Source organism: Pundamilia nyererei, unplaced genomic scaffold (genome assembly GCF_000239375.1).
Source record: "Pundamilia nyererei isolate P.nyererei 1_Seehausen unplaced genomic scaffold, PunNye1.0 scaffold00017, whole genome shotgun sequence".
Lineage (NCBI taxonomy): Eukaryota > Metazoa > Chordata > Actinopteri > Cichliformes > Cichlidae > Pundamilia > Pundamilia nyererei.
This window is the reverse complement of record NW_005187418.1, coordinates 960,547-977,427: the sequence shown is the minus strand read 5'-3', so window position 1 is coordinate 977,427 and position 16,881 is coordinate 960,547. Positions and strand designations below refer to the sequence as shown.

Below are 16,881 nucleotides of genomic sequence, written 5' to 3'. Positions count from 1 at the left end.
ATCTTAGCTGCAATATGTTTTTGAACACGTGTGCGTTCAGGACAAAGAACTGGGTCAAAAACATCAATAATCATTTTCATTAAGTTCTAAATTTTCGTTTCTCTCTAGAATCTCCCATGTTAGTTATCCACAGCACTTTTTTACCTTTAAACACTGAACATTAGATTTCTGATTAACCTAATATCAGTCCGCTTCCAGCTGATTCTCTCATTACGAGCACCTCATGCAGTTAGAAATCCTGTAACAGATGCTGAAATTGTCTTTGCATGGACTGTTTATCAGTGTTTGCATCTTTTGTTTGTGTGTGCGTTGACAACTATTGATATTCAGGTCTCCCAGCACGGCTCTGTTGATTAAAGATGAGACCCGTAATGTCTTCTATGAGCTGGAGGACCCACGGGACGTTCAGGACCGCTGCGTAATTAAGATTTACTGCAAAGAGCCCATCTACAGCACCTACCCTGGACATCACAACCCACACCTGGCAAACGGAGACCTGCGGGTAAGTGTGAGTCTGCGTGCACACAAACGCCTGGAGGAAAGAGACAAATAAGCCTTGGTGTTCAAAACACAGAGAAAGAGGGTTAAACGCTACAGGTGCATTCATGAACAGCTTCTCCCATTTTTCTCCTTCTCTCTGGCCGTGAGGACAGCGTGTGTCTACAGAACTAAAAGAATAAACTTCGCCAAGGTCAAACACTCATGTTTTTTACTCCTCAGCTGTTTTTAAGCCGCCAGGTGAGAGGCCGGGTGGGCAGCGTGGACACCCAAGTTTGTGAAGGCGATAACTCAAGAACGAGGCGACATCAGAGTTTCATATTCATATCATCGGTGTACCTACTAAAAATCTTGGATCACTTTGGGTCTGGCGAGGTGTTGTAAAATTTTGAAGTTGATAGCGGATAGCATAAGTGTTTCTACCATGTGGCCGCTAGTATTTTTATTATTTATTGTTCATTTAGATGAGGAGATTTTTAATGCTGGATTTTCTGCTTCCCTTTAGGGTTAGAAATATGATAAACATTCATGGGTAGAGAATATTTCTGCTATTTAAAATTGCAAAACACCAGTAGACCAGGAGGTTGAACAAAGCCCTAAACCAAAAGAAATGTGGAGTTTGGAAATTTGCCTTTAAACGTCTTTAGAAATACAGTATCCTACTTTAATAATCAGTTCTCTGTTTAAGTGTTTTACCAAAATGCAAAGTAAGGGCAGAAGATGATCCCTTTTCTTCATTGCAGACTCACACTCTGTGCAGTCCCGTCATAAATAATGTTTCATAATTCCCTTTGAAAACTCTTATTCATATACCCTCACGCCCACATCAATCTCCCATGAAACACTGATTTTATATCTCTTTACACATGCTAGTTTGCATCACACAATGTGTTCAGGCTTAAGTTAGTTTCATTCACTCGTCGAGAGTGAGTCATGTGACTTTTTCCCAACACTGAGCCTGGACGAGCGCCAGTCTTTCACATCTCCCGTGCTGAGTGGGCTGCATGCCAGCAGACTGCAAAACTGCAGAAACACTTCCCTGAGATGACACTCGTACTCCAGTTCGTCTGAGGACTGACTCGTGGATGCAGTCTTTTAATTGCTGAAGCTGAGGTATTATTTCCCTAACTTCAAATGAAAACAGTTCCCACCGACTCACCATATGCACACGCAAGCTAATGCTGTTCAAATAGACCAGAGAGCCAAACTACCATTACAGCCAGATTAAATATGGCATTGCTTCCACAGGAGAGCAAATGAATGCAGTGTATTTCAACCTAAACACGTCTAGGAAACAAATAATAACAATATTAATACAAGTTCTGCTTTGGGAAACATGGGAAAAATCTCCCCAGTAGTCAGTCAATCATTCAGTCAGAACTGTTAACATTTCAAGATTTAGGGATTTCTGGGATTCTGAGGGGATCAGTCTGGGAACCCATCATCTAGTCTGCTGGCTTGGCCTTTTGATGCTTTCTTTCAAGGCTTTCTGGGTGGCCAGTAGTTATCTGGGGGGACACTTCCTGTTGTGTCCACAAGTTTAATGGATTTAAAAAGCTAAAATCTTCCCAAACAATAGCCTTTTTTTTTTTACACTAAACACTATTAATAGCCGTTAGACTACAAATTGAAAGCATAATGCTAATAATCTTGTCCTTTATCCAAAGATAATGAACATTTATGCACAGATATCTCTTTGGGGCGATTCATTTTGACTCATTTTTAGATCTTCCAGAGTATAAAAGATGAACATACCTTACAGGTTTGAAAGGTGAAGCGAGGGGAGGAAGACAGGACAAAGACTGAGATTCAGTAATGAAATATGAAGTTCATTTTGTAGATTTTGATCAATGTTTGAGTAATAAAGGAGGCTGATGCTTGGTTAGGGTTTGTGTTAATGACTGGTCAATCACAAGTCATTAACCAAAGTGTCCCTCGGTTTCTCAGAGAGGTCTCAGTTTTCATTGTGCTATAAAACTACTGGTGTATTAAAATGTACTTATCAACCTATCTTTATTTGAGCTGATGATCAGCTGCCTGTAAATCACATCCTCCTGTCCAGCAGCCACAGTGGGATTTATTTTAACACATCAATCAGTTTCTGGCAACATAAATGTGGCATCTGCTTCATTAGCATGATTACTAATGCTTCATGCATTTTGTTACAGCAGGAGCAAAGCAAACCTTTGCATGTCATTCACTTTTCGCAGCGTTGGCATTTTCAGCACAAAACCCCGAATGCATTTTGTTGCCTCCTAATTACAGTGTGATTATGGAAATGAGGATCTGCAATTTAAAGTGTTAGAGAACGCTCCTTTTATAGGATAAAGCAAATGATGAACTAGATAAATTACATTGCAGGAAGGCAGACATATGCAGCGCACATGCTGTGAAAAACGAATCTACGTATTTAACAGCTGAAGTGAGGCGAGTGCCGTCGGCAGCGGCGTGTTTTCTGACACATTTCGGTGTTTCAGTTTGCTGTCTATGAAACATCCTGGGGCTTTTTGTTTGCGTGTGTGCATGCGATTGGTTTACTGTCTGCCTGTGTGCGTGGTTTGCAGCTGCCCGCTAATGCGCTGGAGGTCAGCTGTTCCCAAGGGATTGTTCCCCGTCTTCAGCTCTGAAATCTTCGTAGCGTTTTACAGTCTTATCAAACCAGCAGGCTTACCTTGAGCTGGATGTGTGTGAGGTGCATTGTCAAGGTGAGGACGAGGACGTGTGTGTGTATGTGTGAGCTTATTGAACTCTTGCCAGCATAGCCAAAGATCACTCCCTGATTGCAGGCCACAAAAGCATGACGAGGATTACTGAAGCCGGACTGTGTGACTGGAGGACAGAATGAAGAGGAGATTGATTGGTAGATTTCCCACAGCGGGAGAACGGGCAGTTTTGAATGGCACAGTGGGATGAAGCTTTCAGGAGCGCACCTGCGATAGGCGTCTTGCGACTTTAGGGGGTGGAATGAAATGTCTGCATGTCTTCGGCGCACTTAAAGGATGGTGTCGATACGAGGCTGTTGCTAAGATACAAGATGGAAGATGATGGCCCCAGAGTGCTGCGAGGCTGTCCACTGGGTGTTGTTAGAAAAGACCCGAGGGTTATTATGTGGAAATATTGGCTTTTCAATTTGCATCATCTCCAGGAGAGATAGCTCTGTGCGTCACAAGCAATTACAGCGTCGTCTTCTTTTGTGCTTCTTTGCCGTATCTATTACTCTTCTGTCTGGTCGCCTTCAAAGCATGGCTTTTACTCACACCCTCCGCTCCCCGCTTTGTTTTGTCTTTCAATCTGACTTGTGGGTCTGATGCCAAAAGATTATCCCTTCATGCACAGCCTGTCAATAAAGCATCAAGTGCAACTTAAACTGCACTCAGAGGGGCAATTTAGAGTCCTTCCTGTCAATCAGGAAGTGGCATCTATGAACTACTGGCTGTTACAGTAAGTTGCCCTTTTTTAAAAGAAATAGCTAGTTGTCAAGCTGATTGTTGAATTTCTGAAAAGTCAAAAACTGACAGACGTTATGGGTAAAGCATTCTAGTATCATTGTGAAATCTCTGCCTCTCCTTAACTGTGTTCAACCACAGTGAGAACAAATTGTATCCCTTCCCCAAAGTGATTAATGCCACCAGTGAAATCAGACTTGGACGTTCAGTCGCTGCTCTTCTGATGGTGCAGATAAAACCATATACAGTGTGTGATCCTTTTCCAAATCTACCCTAATACCTGCCATCAATAGATCTCTTTAGCTTGGAAACTGCCTCAAAAACTTCTGAATTGCAGACAAGAGGTTACCTCCTTTTCCCGTCCAGAGATTTGGAGAGATGTGGATAAAAGAGAGGTGACATGCTGCAGAATATGTAATGTCTTTTATATAATAACAGTGTGATGACGTGCTATAATCATCAAGTCTTCTTCATTTTAATGCTGAACTCCACAACAACTAGCTCGCTTTCTCTGGATGCTTTTATAACATGATTTGATTGGCTTGCAGCAGCTAAATAACATTTAATCTTCTGTGTTGTGTTTGATTGAATCCACTGTGCGCAAAACACGAGATTAAGAATATTTTGTGAATGAACTGATTAATCTCATTAGAGAGTCAGGAGTCAAGTTTAGGTTCTAAACTTGTTTAGTTTGAATTCATGATTATTATATGAAGTTACCCTAACAGAAGCAATAAATAATAAATATAATAGCAGTCTTCATGGCCTGTAGGTCCATTATGGTTGCTGCGTTTCATTATTCATGAATGTGAAAATTTTTAATCTCCCCGGCTCAACATCAAATTCCTTTTTCCTCCACAAATCGCACTTTTAGTATAACTTTAAATTTTAAACTGTTACTTTAATGATATTTCTAAAGTATCTCGTTATTGGATTTGAACAAGTCGTTTCAGACCTCAGAGCTCGATCGAATTATTAATACTGTAACTATAATGATATTCAGCTAGGTGACGGACACCATCCTCAGTTTCACTTTCTATTTAAACCTCACTTCCAGGCCCATGACAGCTGTTGTGGGATTGGAAGTGTGGACTAGAGATAAGATGGGGAAAGGACATAAAATCAGTAAAGCACTGATTCAGTCTGTTAACAGACTCACAATCTGTCCAACAACCTGTGAGATTGCAGCAACTTCCACCAAAGAGTTTGTGACTATTTTGCCTGTTCATGTTCAGTAACACCACGTCTCTGAGTTCTCTCTATGCACCACCTCACTCATGCAGACTCCCAACATGTGACGTGGTATCTCTTCCCTTTGACTGGGTAAGAATGGATAAATGGCTTCAATCTCATAATGTCATTTACCAATAAACCATTTTCTTTAGTTGGTGAGTCAACATTGGCGAGCCTCCCATGTGGCTTGAACAAAAATGAATATAGATCATTTGGTTTAGCTGCGTGACAAATCCCTCTTAGCCCTATCCAAACACTTAATGTACATTGCCTATATTATGGACACATCTTAGTATTCAGTGACTTTGCTAATGATCTAAAAGCACAGTTGCTGACTTGTTTAGCAAAATTTACTGTGAACAAAAACAGTGGAGCCGCTATGATTTACACAGGCCAAAAGAGTTGACCTTTATTTTTGCCACTGTAATGTTATCCAGGTCTGATTCACTGAGGCAGCGGTCTAAATAAAGATGCCCAGACCGACCTTCTTGCCTCCAGCTCATCTGGGGGGATGCTGAATCATTCTCAGGCAAACGAACTGACATAATTGTCTCTAGTATATCCTGGGTCTGCCCTGGGGTCTCCTTTTAGTTAGATATGCCTCAAGGAGGCCTTCTAGTCAGATATGTGAATAACCTCAAATGACTCCTTTTGATGCAAAAAAAGCAGCAGGTCTACTCTAAACCCCTCTTGAGTTGCTGACCTCCTCACCCTGTCTCTGTAATTCTAGATCTCGTTTGGAGGAAGGTCATTTCCACCACTTATATCATTGATCTTAGTCTTTTAGAGACTACTTTCAATTCATGGCAATAGGTGAGAGTGAGTCGACTAGTAAATTTACTTGCAGTGGTCCTAAAGCACCCCCAAAAGGATTCCCCAAGGTTCCACACAGTCAAAGGCCTTCTGCAAGTTTAACAACCACTTGTGGACTTGTTGGCAAAAACTCCCACACGCCTTTGAATTTTCATGAGAGTGTAAAGAATAGATGCTCAACAAAGCCCACGATGTTCTTCCCAAATTATACTTTTGACTTGTGGGCAAACTTTCCAGCACCCTGTACTGATCTGTACTCGATGGACATGTGCTATGTATCCAGGAATAACAGTTATGTTCTTTGTTTGTAGAGGGAGATGGTGTATGCACCCCAGGACTCTCCACCCAACCGCCGCCTGAGCAATCCACCGATGTCTTCCCAGCATTCATCTTCCTCTGCTTCCCCTCCCCAAGGCTCACCCTCCCGTGCTCGTCTACTTTACAGTGGCGGAAGGCCTTCTTCCTATGCCGGGCCACACCACCACACCCACTCCCTGCCTCACCCTCACTCCCAGTCCCACCACTCCTCTCCCCACCAGCAGCCCCAGCTCCACCAGCCCCACCAGCCCCACCACCCCCAGCCGGCCTTCTGCGCCTCCTCCAGTGCCATACTTGAGCGCAGGGACGTGAAGCCCGACGATGAAATGGGGGGATCCCGAAGCATGGTGCTGCTGAGGGGGGATGATCGTGGTGGGGGCGGGATTTACGCAGACCCCTACACTCTGGGTCCAGATCCAAGTCGGCTTAGCCTCGCAGGGGGTCCTCACTCTCCTTTGCCAGCAAGAGCCGACCCATACGGCTCCTTATACCGCCGTGGTGGGGGTGGTGGAGGTGCTGCATCAGTGCGTTCACTCACCTCCTATTCAGCAGCTGCACTACAAGGAGAACTGATGGAAAACAGCGCTCTCTACAGACCCGGAGGACCTCTTTATAACGATGCCTATGCTGCGTCTCTGTTGGCCATGGGGTTGCGGGTGCCTCCACCCTCCTCCCCGCAGAAGATACCTGACATGAGAGATTCCTATGGAGCAACCATGCCCAATCGGGGTTCTCCAGGGAGACAGAGTTTGCGAAGAGACTCTGTGACCTCTTCGGTGTTTGGGGAAAGTCCCAAAGCCCGGGGTCAGGGACCAGGACTGGGTCTCACCTCAGAGCAGCTGTGCCTGTTGGCTGGTGCCGGAGGGGATGGAGGTGGACCTGGAAGCTTCGGCTCACCTCTGCTGGGGAATGAGACAGAAACCAGGTACTTATCATTTTTTATTAATTGCTGGCAATTCATATGTGTATGTGTGGAGGATGTCTACTTTGTTTTCCTATGGTAATGTTAACAGACTTCATGAGTGATTTTGATCATTTTGCCATTAAAACTAGAAATTACTCGCACCTTACCAACAACCAGTTTGTGCTCAGAGCTTGGTGATCTTGCATCTCTTCTAATATGAGATTGTCAGTACTGTTTATCACTGGTAGATGTGCAGATTTATGAATCACTCCCCAGCTGCTTTATTCTTATGGTAGAGATTAGTGATCCTGAGAAGCTTACATAGAGAAACACGTGAGATGGCAGGTGAATCACAGGCAAAGATGAGGACTTCAGGGATATCTGCTTATGTACAGTTTTAAGCAAGCGCACAAGCAAGACATTAGATATATATGAAGACAAATCGTATACAACAGTTATGACCAATCTTAAGTACTATAAAATTTGTACAGTTTAGCAGAACTGATCAATATTAAAAATATGATTAAAAAAATTATGCTACTATCATAGTTATGTAGTGGTGGCAATGTGTTTTTAAAAAAAATGGATGCAGATATTTAGTTTTGTTCTAAAGCCTCAATTGTGGCATATTGCCCACTGCCATGTTTGTTTGTTTGTTTTGAAGTGATGAGAGTTTGATGGTGATATAATTTTATTTGCTAACATCAGCTAGCTTGGCTAGCAAGCTGCATCTTTAACTGTACGAGTGCAATGCAGAGAGACCTATATCTGCCATTTAGTGATAGTTTATAAACTAATGAAGTACTAGAATTGTATTTACTTCACAAAATGAAAGCACACACTTCTTAAATGTTCTGGTTTAGTGTAGAGCTCCCAGTGACGACACAAGTGTTGCTCAAAGTGGCCACGCCTCTAATTTCAAGTCTTAAAATACAAAAGGGCATGCTAAAACAATGCATCCATATTGCAGTTGTTATAATGTAGCAAACTATACTTAGAGACCAGAACCATTTTTGTAGCATTTAGCACGAGAGTCTGTGGCAAATGATTCACTTTGGAGCCAGCTTCATGTGCCATTGGCATGCGACACTTATTTGCTTTTTCAGTCCTGATAGCTGCTGTTTAAGCAAAAGTAGATTTATTTTTATGTGAGGAGGTAATTTCATTGATTTCATAACACAAAAAACTCAAAAGTAATTACACTTGACTTTACATTTTAAATGAGGACTAAAAACTGAGAAACCTTTTAAGTTATGTTTTATGTAAAATGTGTATGAAACATCTGTTAGCCACCATTTCTGTGCATCTTTGAATCCAGGGAGCGTATGGAGGCGATGGAGAAGCAGATAGCCAGCCTGACCGGGCTGCTGCAGAGAGTACTGAGCAAAGCGCCTGAGGCAGAAAGCCCGTAAGACACACACACACACACACACACGCAACAAACACGCATAGAAATCCTGTGAAAACACTTCATTTATACACACAAACACAGACACACGTTTGTCTGAAGCGAACAAATCCATTTTGTAGTTGTTACCTAGTGTACGATTTGTTCTTACACTTCTTTTGAACTAATCCAAAGCCCATTTACAGATCCATTCCTTACACACTGCCCTGAAAACTTGGAAATACAGAAAAGTACATGAAGTACGACCTACCCACATCCATAAAAAGTCTGATAAGAATTCAGTTCAGTTGATAATGTGTTAGAAAATATCACATTTACAACATTTGTAGACTGCTGGGAGATTTGCAGCGTGCAGCTTTAGCATTCAGGCTTAAAGTTTTATGTGATCGAAGTTTGTAAGATATTAATCAAGTGGACAGAAACATATTGTTAGTGTGATAAAGGCTTTTTTAACAGGCTTTACACGGCAGGCTGTGGCTGAGAGGGAATGTCAGGATGCTTCTTCATCAGAGGGTCAGGGGTTTGAGTCTTGGCTCTTCCTATCAGCATGTTGAAGTGTCCTTGGGGAAAACTTTGAATTCTTCATTCGGGTACTCCCTTTAGGGCTCACCACAGCAGATCTCTATCATCCTCCTCTGCTACACCAAACCTCTGCATGTCCTTCTTCATCACACCCATGAACCTCCTTTCAGGCCTCTTCTCCTCCTGCCTGGCAGCTCCATCTTCAGCGTTCTTTGTCCAATATATTCACTATCCCTCCTCTGCACATGTCCAAACCATTTCACCCATTGCTCTCTAATTTTGTGTCCAAACTGCTCAACCTGAGCTCACCCTTGACAATCACCTCCACCCACTCCTCCCCGCCTGCACTCTCTTCTTCACCTCTCTTTTGCACTTGCTTTGGATGTTTGACCCCAGCTTTTTAAACTCATCTACCTTCACAACCTCTGATATTTATAGTTTCATTATTACACCTGTCTCGCTCTCAGTCACACGCATGATTTTATTCTACTTCTACTGACGTTCATTCTTCTTCTCTCCAGAGCATACCTCCACCTCTCCAAGCTTTCTTCCACCTGATAAAAATGTCTGCAAACATCATAGTACACAGAGACTCCTGCATGACCTCATTGATCAGCCTGTCCATCACCACAGCAAACAGCTGATCCCTGATGTAATCCCATCCCCACTTTGAATCCGAGTCGCTTCAACTACACCCCTCACCTTTGTGTTGCTGTCCTCATACATTTCCTACACCAGCCTGACATACTTCTCTGCCGCTCCTGAAAGTCAGTACCAGTACCAGTACCAGTACACTTCCCCTCCATTCTTCAGGGGTCTTGTGTTAAACATTCAGGATTAAAAAAAGCCCACTAGAGAGCTCAATACTTCCTAAACTCCAGTCATGCATCAGTCAGTGTGCCCATGACTGATAAAAACAATTTAAGGCAAAGTGCTGTGTGTGCATGCAAAAGTGCAGCACTTTCTAAGTACCAGGCCAAGCTGTGAGAGAAACAGGGAAAGACTTATCATTGCATGTTTTGGTTATGTCGAGTTGTTTGACCAGAGTTTGTGGTGAAGTCAAAAACTTTTGCAAAGATCCAGAGAAAAGCTGTTTGTCACCAACATTAAACACCTCCAAACTGCTGACCTTTTGCCGTGAGCTTCCTCCCTGCTGTAGCAGCCAGCACACTGCTGATGTGCTGATGAAGTTAATTCAGTTCACCCCGGGCCACCGATACCCACTCGAGCTCTCTGAGTAGGATCGGGTTGATATTCGATCCAAATGTTGGAGCCGAGCATCCTTAATTAAGTCCTTTAATTTGTCTTTCAGGGATTTTGTATTAACAGATGAGATTGGATGGATGGATATATTTGGTATTACTGGAGCCAGAGACATGCTGACAGATGCTGTTTTTTGGTTGTGTGTTTCTTGGTGTGTGTGTGTGTTTCTGGGAGGCATTAGAGACTCAGCAGGATAGCATTTGGAAGCCCCGGGAAGCCTCAGATTTGCTGCACCCCAACATCATTAAAACATAAGACAAATTTAAACACTGTGGGAAAATAAAAGAAGGGCAGGTTACAATCCAAGTACCGGTACTGTTTATGAAACTGAAGAGAAACTGTTTTTGATTCTGTGTTGTGCACTTTATTGCAATGTCATATTAAAGAAAATGAAGCTGCTGGCTGGAACCTTAAAGGCGAGAAGCCCTACTGATGCTTTTAGTTTGTAGCAGCCAGGATTCCTGTGTCCTGAACCTCCCACATTTCTTTTGAGTCACTCTTGTGGGTGTTCATTTCAACATCCAAAAACCAGGGAAACCTTTTAATAAATGCATATATTTAATAAATCACTGCAGGCCTTATCATCTCTGTTGGTTTTCTGCCTTTTTTCTGGTTGTTATGATGTGGAAAAAGCTTTAAAATTCATATGTGTTTTGCTTCAGCTGAGGAAGAAAAAAATGTAAATTTATGTTAAACAGCGATCTTCCCACTACTGTAGATCATGTAGGGAATAGTGAAGGAGCGAGGGAAAAAATCCCGACTACAGCAGCACGCACACTACATTCACACATTTTCCACCATATATCAATAGCTTCTCAGTAGCTCAGTCGATAGTGTGTTCTGGCTGTAAGTACTTTAACACTTGCCTCTTCCAGGGAGAAGATTGAGTCAGCCAGTGACTGCTCAGGAACTGACAGTAAGTGCTCACTACCAAAAAAAAGAAAAGAAAAGGAGACAAAGTATTTCCTATCACTGCCTGTCACTGCTTCACACTGCTGCCTGTTTGATAGCCACATAAATTAGCTCTTTTTCCTCACACAGAGCTGCTGCTATTTCATTTTCTCTGCATAATTCTTAAGGAGCCTCATATGTGATTGTAATGGCTGATTCTGCAAGCTTCCTCATACTGTACTGTACTGTACTCGCTGGCTTTTGCTGCTCTGTAACTGGTGCCCATGCTTCTTGTTTTAGCTGGACGAACTATAAAAAAGAAAGGTAGCTACTGTATGTGTTCCTGAAGTGTCTGGTACCCCCCGTCTCACCCCTTCCCTGTTTTTATCTGGATTCCCATGAGTTCCTAGTACATGTATACATGTCATTTTGAAGGATCTGCCTCTCTGACACCTTGTGTCCTTCACTTTCCCCTTGTTCTATGGAGGGCCTAAACTGCCAAAATTAGAAATGATTAAATAAACAAATAAATAAAACTGGCTTAATAAAAAATGTCATTAAATACACAGAAACACATTTTAAATGTGTGATATTTCTGTTTTATTTGCATTTGCATGACATGTTTTTTCGCTAGTTCACCTTTTTATTTGCTCTTCATAACCTCAGGAGACTTTTATACCTGACTATCAGTTCACTGATGAATTTAACTTGGACTGCCCATGCCAAGCACATTGAGTAGCTAAGTAATAGCCAGCTGGGTAACTGCCCCCTGTTAGTTTGTATTATACAAAGCAAATGTTAAGTATACAATCATCAGCCACTTTTTTAGGGACAGCTGCTCATTAGGGCAAAATATCAGCCAATCATGTGGCAGGAACTCATTTAGGGATGTACATATGGTCACATGGAACAACCTCCTGAAGTTCAAACTAATCATCAGGCAATTTAAGTGACTTTGAAGGTTGTAAGGTTGTTGGTACCAGACAGGCTCTCTGAGAGAAACTGCAGATGTACTGGGAGTTTCCCCACAAACCCACCTGTAGGACTTACAGAGAATGTCTGAAGAAAGAAAATATCTATTGAGCTGGCAGAATAAGGTGTCTTCTCTCAGAAAATGCTTTGTTGATGGTAGTGGTCATAAGAGAATAGCCAGACTTCAGGTTAATAAGACACTTTAACACACTATAAGTAAGACATGAAGTGCAGTGTCTCTGAATGCACCGTCATGGGAGCCACTTCGCGGTGCCGTAATGGCATAAGGAGGGTTTTCTTAGAAGACTTTGGGCTGCACTCCATCAATCGAATACGTTTCTGTTGTCAGTCATAATTTTACACTCACGCCTAAAATACTATTTATATGATAATCCAGACATATTACTCGTTGCAGTAGCTGATTAACCTTAGCTCGCTTGCTCACTAAGTTGTCACTGGTAGACTTTTGAATTATCTGATGATATGATGATTGGCTCAGAGAATATTTTAATTCCTGTCATCCATTCTACCATCAGACAACAGATGGATCCAAATTCAACCTCACGACACTTTTTCAAATGACAGCTGTGCTCAAATGTTGCATGGAAACAGAGATGAAGAAAGAAGCCAGGGAATACATCTGGAAAATTATAATTAAATGATTCGTAAAACTGTCTATAAAAAAATAAAATGTATATTTAAAAAACAGAATCAAATAGGAAAAACAATATGTGTGTGTGGGTATAACATATCAACTACAATAAAAAACATTTCTTTAGTGGATTATTCCTTACATTATGCACATTTTTAAACTTGAGCCATTAATTTTTTTTCTTTATTGCATTGTAATTTTGGCAGTTTTGGTCCTCCATAGTTTCCTGTGTTTTTGAGTGAGAAATCGCTGAGTTGCATTAAATTGGACACGACAAACTCTGCTTTGTCAAAGTTTTTCCCTTCAGCTTTTCAACTAAGGATGAATTTGCAGGCGATCAAAAGAGTTTGATGTTTGAACGTTTGTGCGTCAGAAAATTAGCTGCTTGTGGGAAACGCGGAAACATCTTTAGAAACATTGATTTCTTCACATAAAGTGTTCAGTTTTAGCCTCCTTTTTTCCTATTAAGGATCTTAAAAGATGATATTTTGCAATTTCAATTCATATCTTATTTCATCGCAAATTACAGATAAGTCTGGATGTTCTGAGTCCCTTGCGACTTGAATTAGACTCTTCTGAAGAGTCGTTTTAGTTGTGATTTTTATATTTTAACTTCTCCCATTCACTCCAGCTGCTCCTTTTTTCTCCTGTCAGATTTTTATCTGCGTGTCTCACTGAATGATAAAAGTTAGTCAGTAATGGTTCGATTTGCTTGAGCTCTTATCTGTGGACTCTGTGCTGGCAGTTAAAAGCTTACAGAAAGATGAAGGCTGTGCTGAATTCTGGTTGACCGGGAGAGCTGCAGCAACTGTGCCCATAATCAGTTATACACAGAACCATTTCCTCACCTGTACAGGTGTCAGCATTGGGGTGTTACAGTCTTCCTCCTTGGTGTGGACAGCTGTAATTAGTTTTAAAAGAAGCCTTGAAATGCAACTCTTACACCCCCTCCTCTGTTACTAACTGACTGTCTTCCAGTTACTTTCCTTTGTCTTGTTCTGCATGATGCGTGTGTCAGAACGTAGCACTCATCGCCATTCAAGAGGATTTTCTCATTTAGAAACACTCACACTTTGTGGCTGTCTGGGAGACGCCTCTATAACGAGACTCTCGGATTAAGTGGAACTGCTGTTTTTCACTCCCGATCCTGTTTGTCCCCGAAGCCTCCCCGTGCTGTTTATCACTGTTGAGTCTACATAAGACTGTAATCTCCACCTCTGACCTGCAGCACAGATAGAACTTGTCCTGGATTTCTGTTTTCAAATGTGCAAACATCCAGTATATTCTGTATTCATGCAGTCAACCAGCAGATGTTTCTCAAAATGCAGATTTCATTTGAAGCCTCTGATTTGGTAACAGTGCTCTGGGACAATTTTCTATCAGCTCTAAATGTGCCCTAAAGGATCCCAATACAAGGAATGAATGAGTTCCCTGAAATGAATATCACTTTCTGCCGGGCAGCTTTGACACCATCTGCTCCTCTGGCCCTGATGCCTCCTCCACCCTCGGGGCCCAACCAGCCTGTGACGGTGTCCCGTCTGCAGATGCAGCTCCACCTACAAAGCCTGCAGCAGAACACCAACGCCCTGCGCAAACAGCTGTCACAGCTACGCAACATGCAGGTTTGTAAACAGACAATTTTGACTGAAAACTATTTTCAAATATGCAAACTAGCGTGTCACCCACACTTTTCCCCTCCCGTGATGTCATATTTTTTGTCAGCAAGGTTGTGCAAGCTTGGACCAAATATTAATATTAATGCCCCACTGTACAATACATTGAATAGCGTTAATCAGCTCTACCTGCTTCCCTCCTTTGCTCTCTGTTTCACTGTTGGTGGATCTCCTCGGCTCTGCGCCAGCAGCAGAGGAAAAGCAGATTTTTCAGAAAAGAACTAAAGTGAAATGAGTTCACAAAGATTAGGAGAATAATATACATTTATTTTCATCATTTATTATTATATATTGTTTAAAATGTAGAACTTATAGAATCCTTTAAGAACTAGTTTGGCTTTTTGATCCATGTTTCATATTATTGCACTTTATTTAAAAGAGCCGTGTAACCATTGAGTTAAGAGGGTTTTATCTATGTGCAGTAGCCTCAAAGGGGGATATGCAATATGTGCAGCTTGCAGTACTGTTAGAGTTGAGTCCCTCGATTAAGATAAAGGATTATTGGGGAGTTTTCCTCTAACAGAGTAGGAGCTCTTTTTGCAAACAGACCAACACACCAGATGTTGTTTGTTCCCTCAGGAGAGTAAGTTTTAACTTCAGTACATTTACCTCATAAACTCACAAATGCAGTTTGAATATTTGGGTACGTGCACTCATGCAATAGTGTGAATGGAAACCAGTTCAAGTTTTAAGCTGTGACTCTGTTTCCCAGCTGGAGAACCAGGACTCGGTGCTCGCCCTGCTGAGACAGACGGAGTCTGAACTGAGCCTCATGATGCTGGATGCCATGCGCACCCAGGAGGACCCGCTTCAGAGACAGCGCCTCCTAGTGGAGGAGGAGAGGCTCAAATACCTAAACCAGGAGGAGCTGCTCATCCAACAGCTGCAGTGAGTTTGATCTTAAGTAAGAAGCACAGCAAACAGTCAGGTGGTCTCGGTTGGTTCGGTGAGGTGAACGATTCATGATGTTTCCAGTTGTTTACGCAAAGTGTAGACAGTGTTTCCTGGTATGTTTAGCTGAAGTTTCATTATTTCCTGGTTTAAGCTTCACATCAAAATCAAACCAGGAAAAAAAAACTTTTTGCATTCATCTGCTAAACGATGGTGCTGGCAACAAGCACAATTTTGGGACTATTTTGTAAATGTTTTGGAAGCCAGTAGTAGATGAGTAGTAGTACATGAATAAAGTCTTACACTCAGTTTTAAAATTTGCAGGGCATCCACTGTGAATTCAGGTGTGAACAGTTACATTTTCAAAATAAAAGACACATTTCTGTCCTTCACAGCGACCTGGAGAAGTCTGTGGAGGAGCTCCAGAGGAACTCGTCCGTGAATCACGGGCTCGTGACGGAGCAGGACGTGGAGCAGAAGAGCAAAGAGCTGAGGATGCTGGGAGAGACACTCACTGAGCTAAAAAGTAAATGCTGTCATGACCAAATCTGTGATGTTTTGTTTGTTCTTTGAATGTTCGACGCTTTAAAATCCTCTCAGTTAACGAGACTAGAGGACATAAACTACATCTGCCATCACTGATCAGGGAGCCCTTCCCTAACCCCTGGAGTGTTTAACTCCTTGACCTTTCACCTTTTGTGTTACGTCTCTGTGTTTCAGTCTTTGATCCCTCGATCCCGTTTGCTTGTTAAGTGATGATGTTTTGACCTCGTTTGCAGATGCAGTCATGTCCTGCGTTGGATGAGGCTCTCATTTCTTTAGTGCGCTGTTTATATTTTATCAACATGAAATGAGACCCCCAGAAGTTTCCAGCTGTCTTTCTGTCCATCTTTCTAGTAGCACTATTCATGTGCAGTGCACCTTTAAGGTATTTTAATCACACGGTGCACACCACAGTCTGGAATCACTCTTGGGCTGGCTAAGATTTTAGTGTGGACATTAAGCTTAGCATCAAGACTCATTCATAGAAAGTCATCCAAACCATGGATGAGCATATTAATAACTGTTGTCAGACATTCTCTCAGCTGAAGTTTGATGTTTATTTCGTCTTCCTGTCGTTTGTTGCTGCCCACCAGGAACATTTACCTGTTATTGATAAGTTTAACCCTCATCCTACATCTTCCCTCTGATAATCTGTTTATATTAGCCCGGCCATATCTCTGTAGCTTTATGCCACATAGAAAATTATTATATGTCAAACATGCTATGTTCCAACTTGCACTGAGGAACTGTTGGAACCATTGTCTCGCAGCACAAAAGCTATTTGTTTGAATCTGCTCTCCTTGTGTGGAGTTTGCATGTTTTCTGCGACTACCTCGCACAGTCCAAAGAGATGT

The 16,881-nt window shown here is 42.1% G+C and overlaps 1 protein-coding gene across 6 annotated transcripts in view; it reads left to right on the top strand.

The window, feature by feature from the left end:
• The window catches only part of LOC102212872 (SRC kinase signaling inhibitor 1-like), a 138,877-nt gene that overhangs the window by 99,070 nt on the left and 22,926 nt on the right, over positions 1-16,881 (top strand). For 5 of the 6 annotated variants that reach the window (XM_005725731.1, XM_005725733.1, XM_005725730.1 and 2 more), the window contains 8 exons: positions 331-502; positions 6,302-7,233; positions 8,531-8,620; positions 11,281-11,321; positions 11,597-11,620; positions 14,382-14,542; positions 15,306-15,481; positions 15,880-16,010. In XM_005725731.1, coding sequence (XP_005725788.1) covers positions 331-502; positions 6,302-7,233; positions 8,531-8,620; positions 11,281-11,321; positions 11,597-11,620; positions 14,382-14,542; positions 15,306-15,481; positions 15,880-16,010 — 1,727 coding nt within the window. The remainder of the gene's footprint in view (positions 1-330; positions 503-6,301; positions 7,234-8,530; positions 8,621-11,280; positions 11,322-11,596; positions 11,621-14,381; positions 14,543-15,305; positions 15,482-15,879; positions 16,011-16,881) is intronic. The other variant, XM_005725732.1, reaches the window with a different exon arrangement.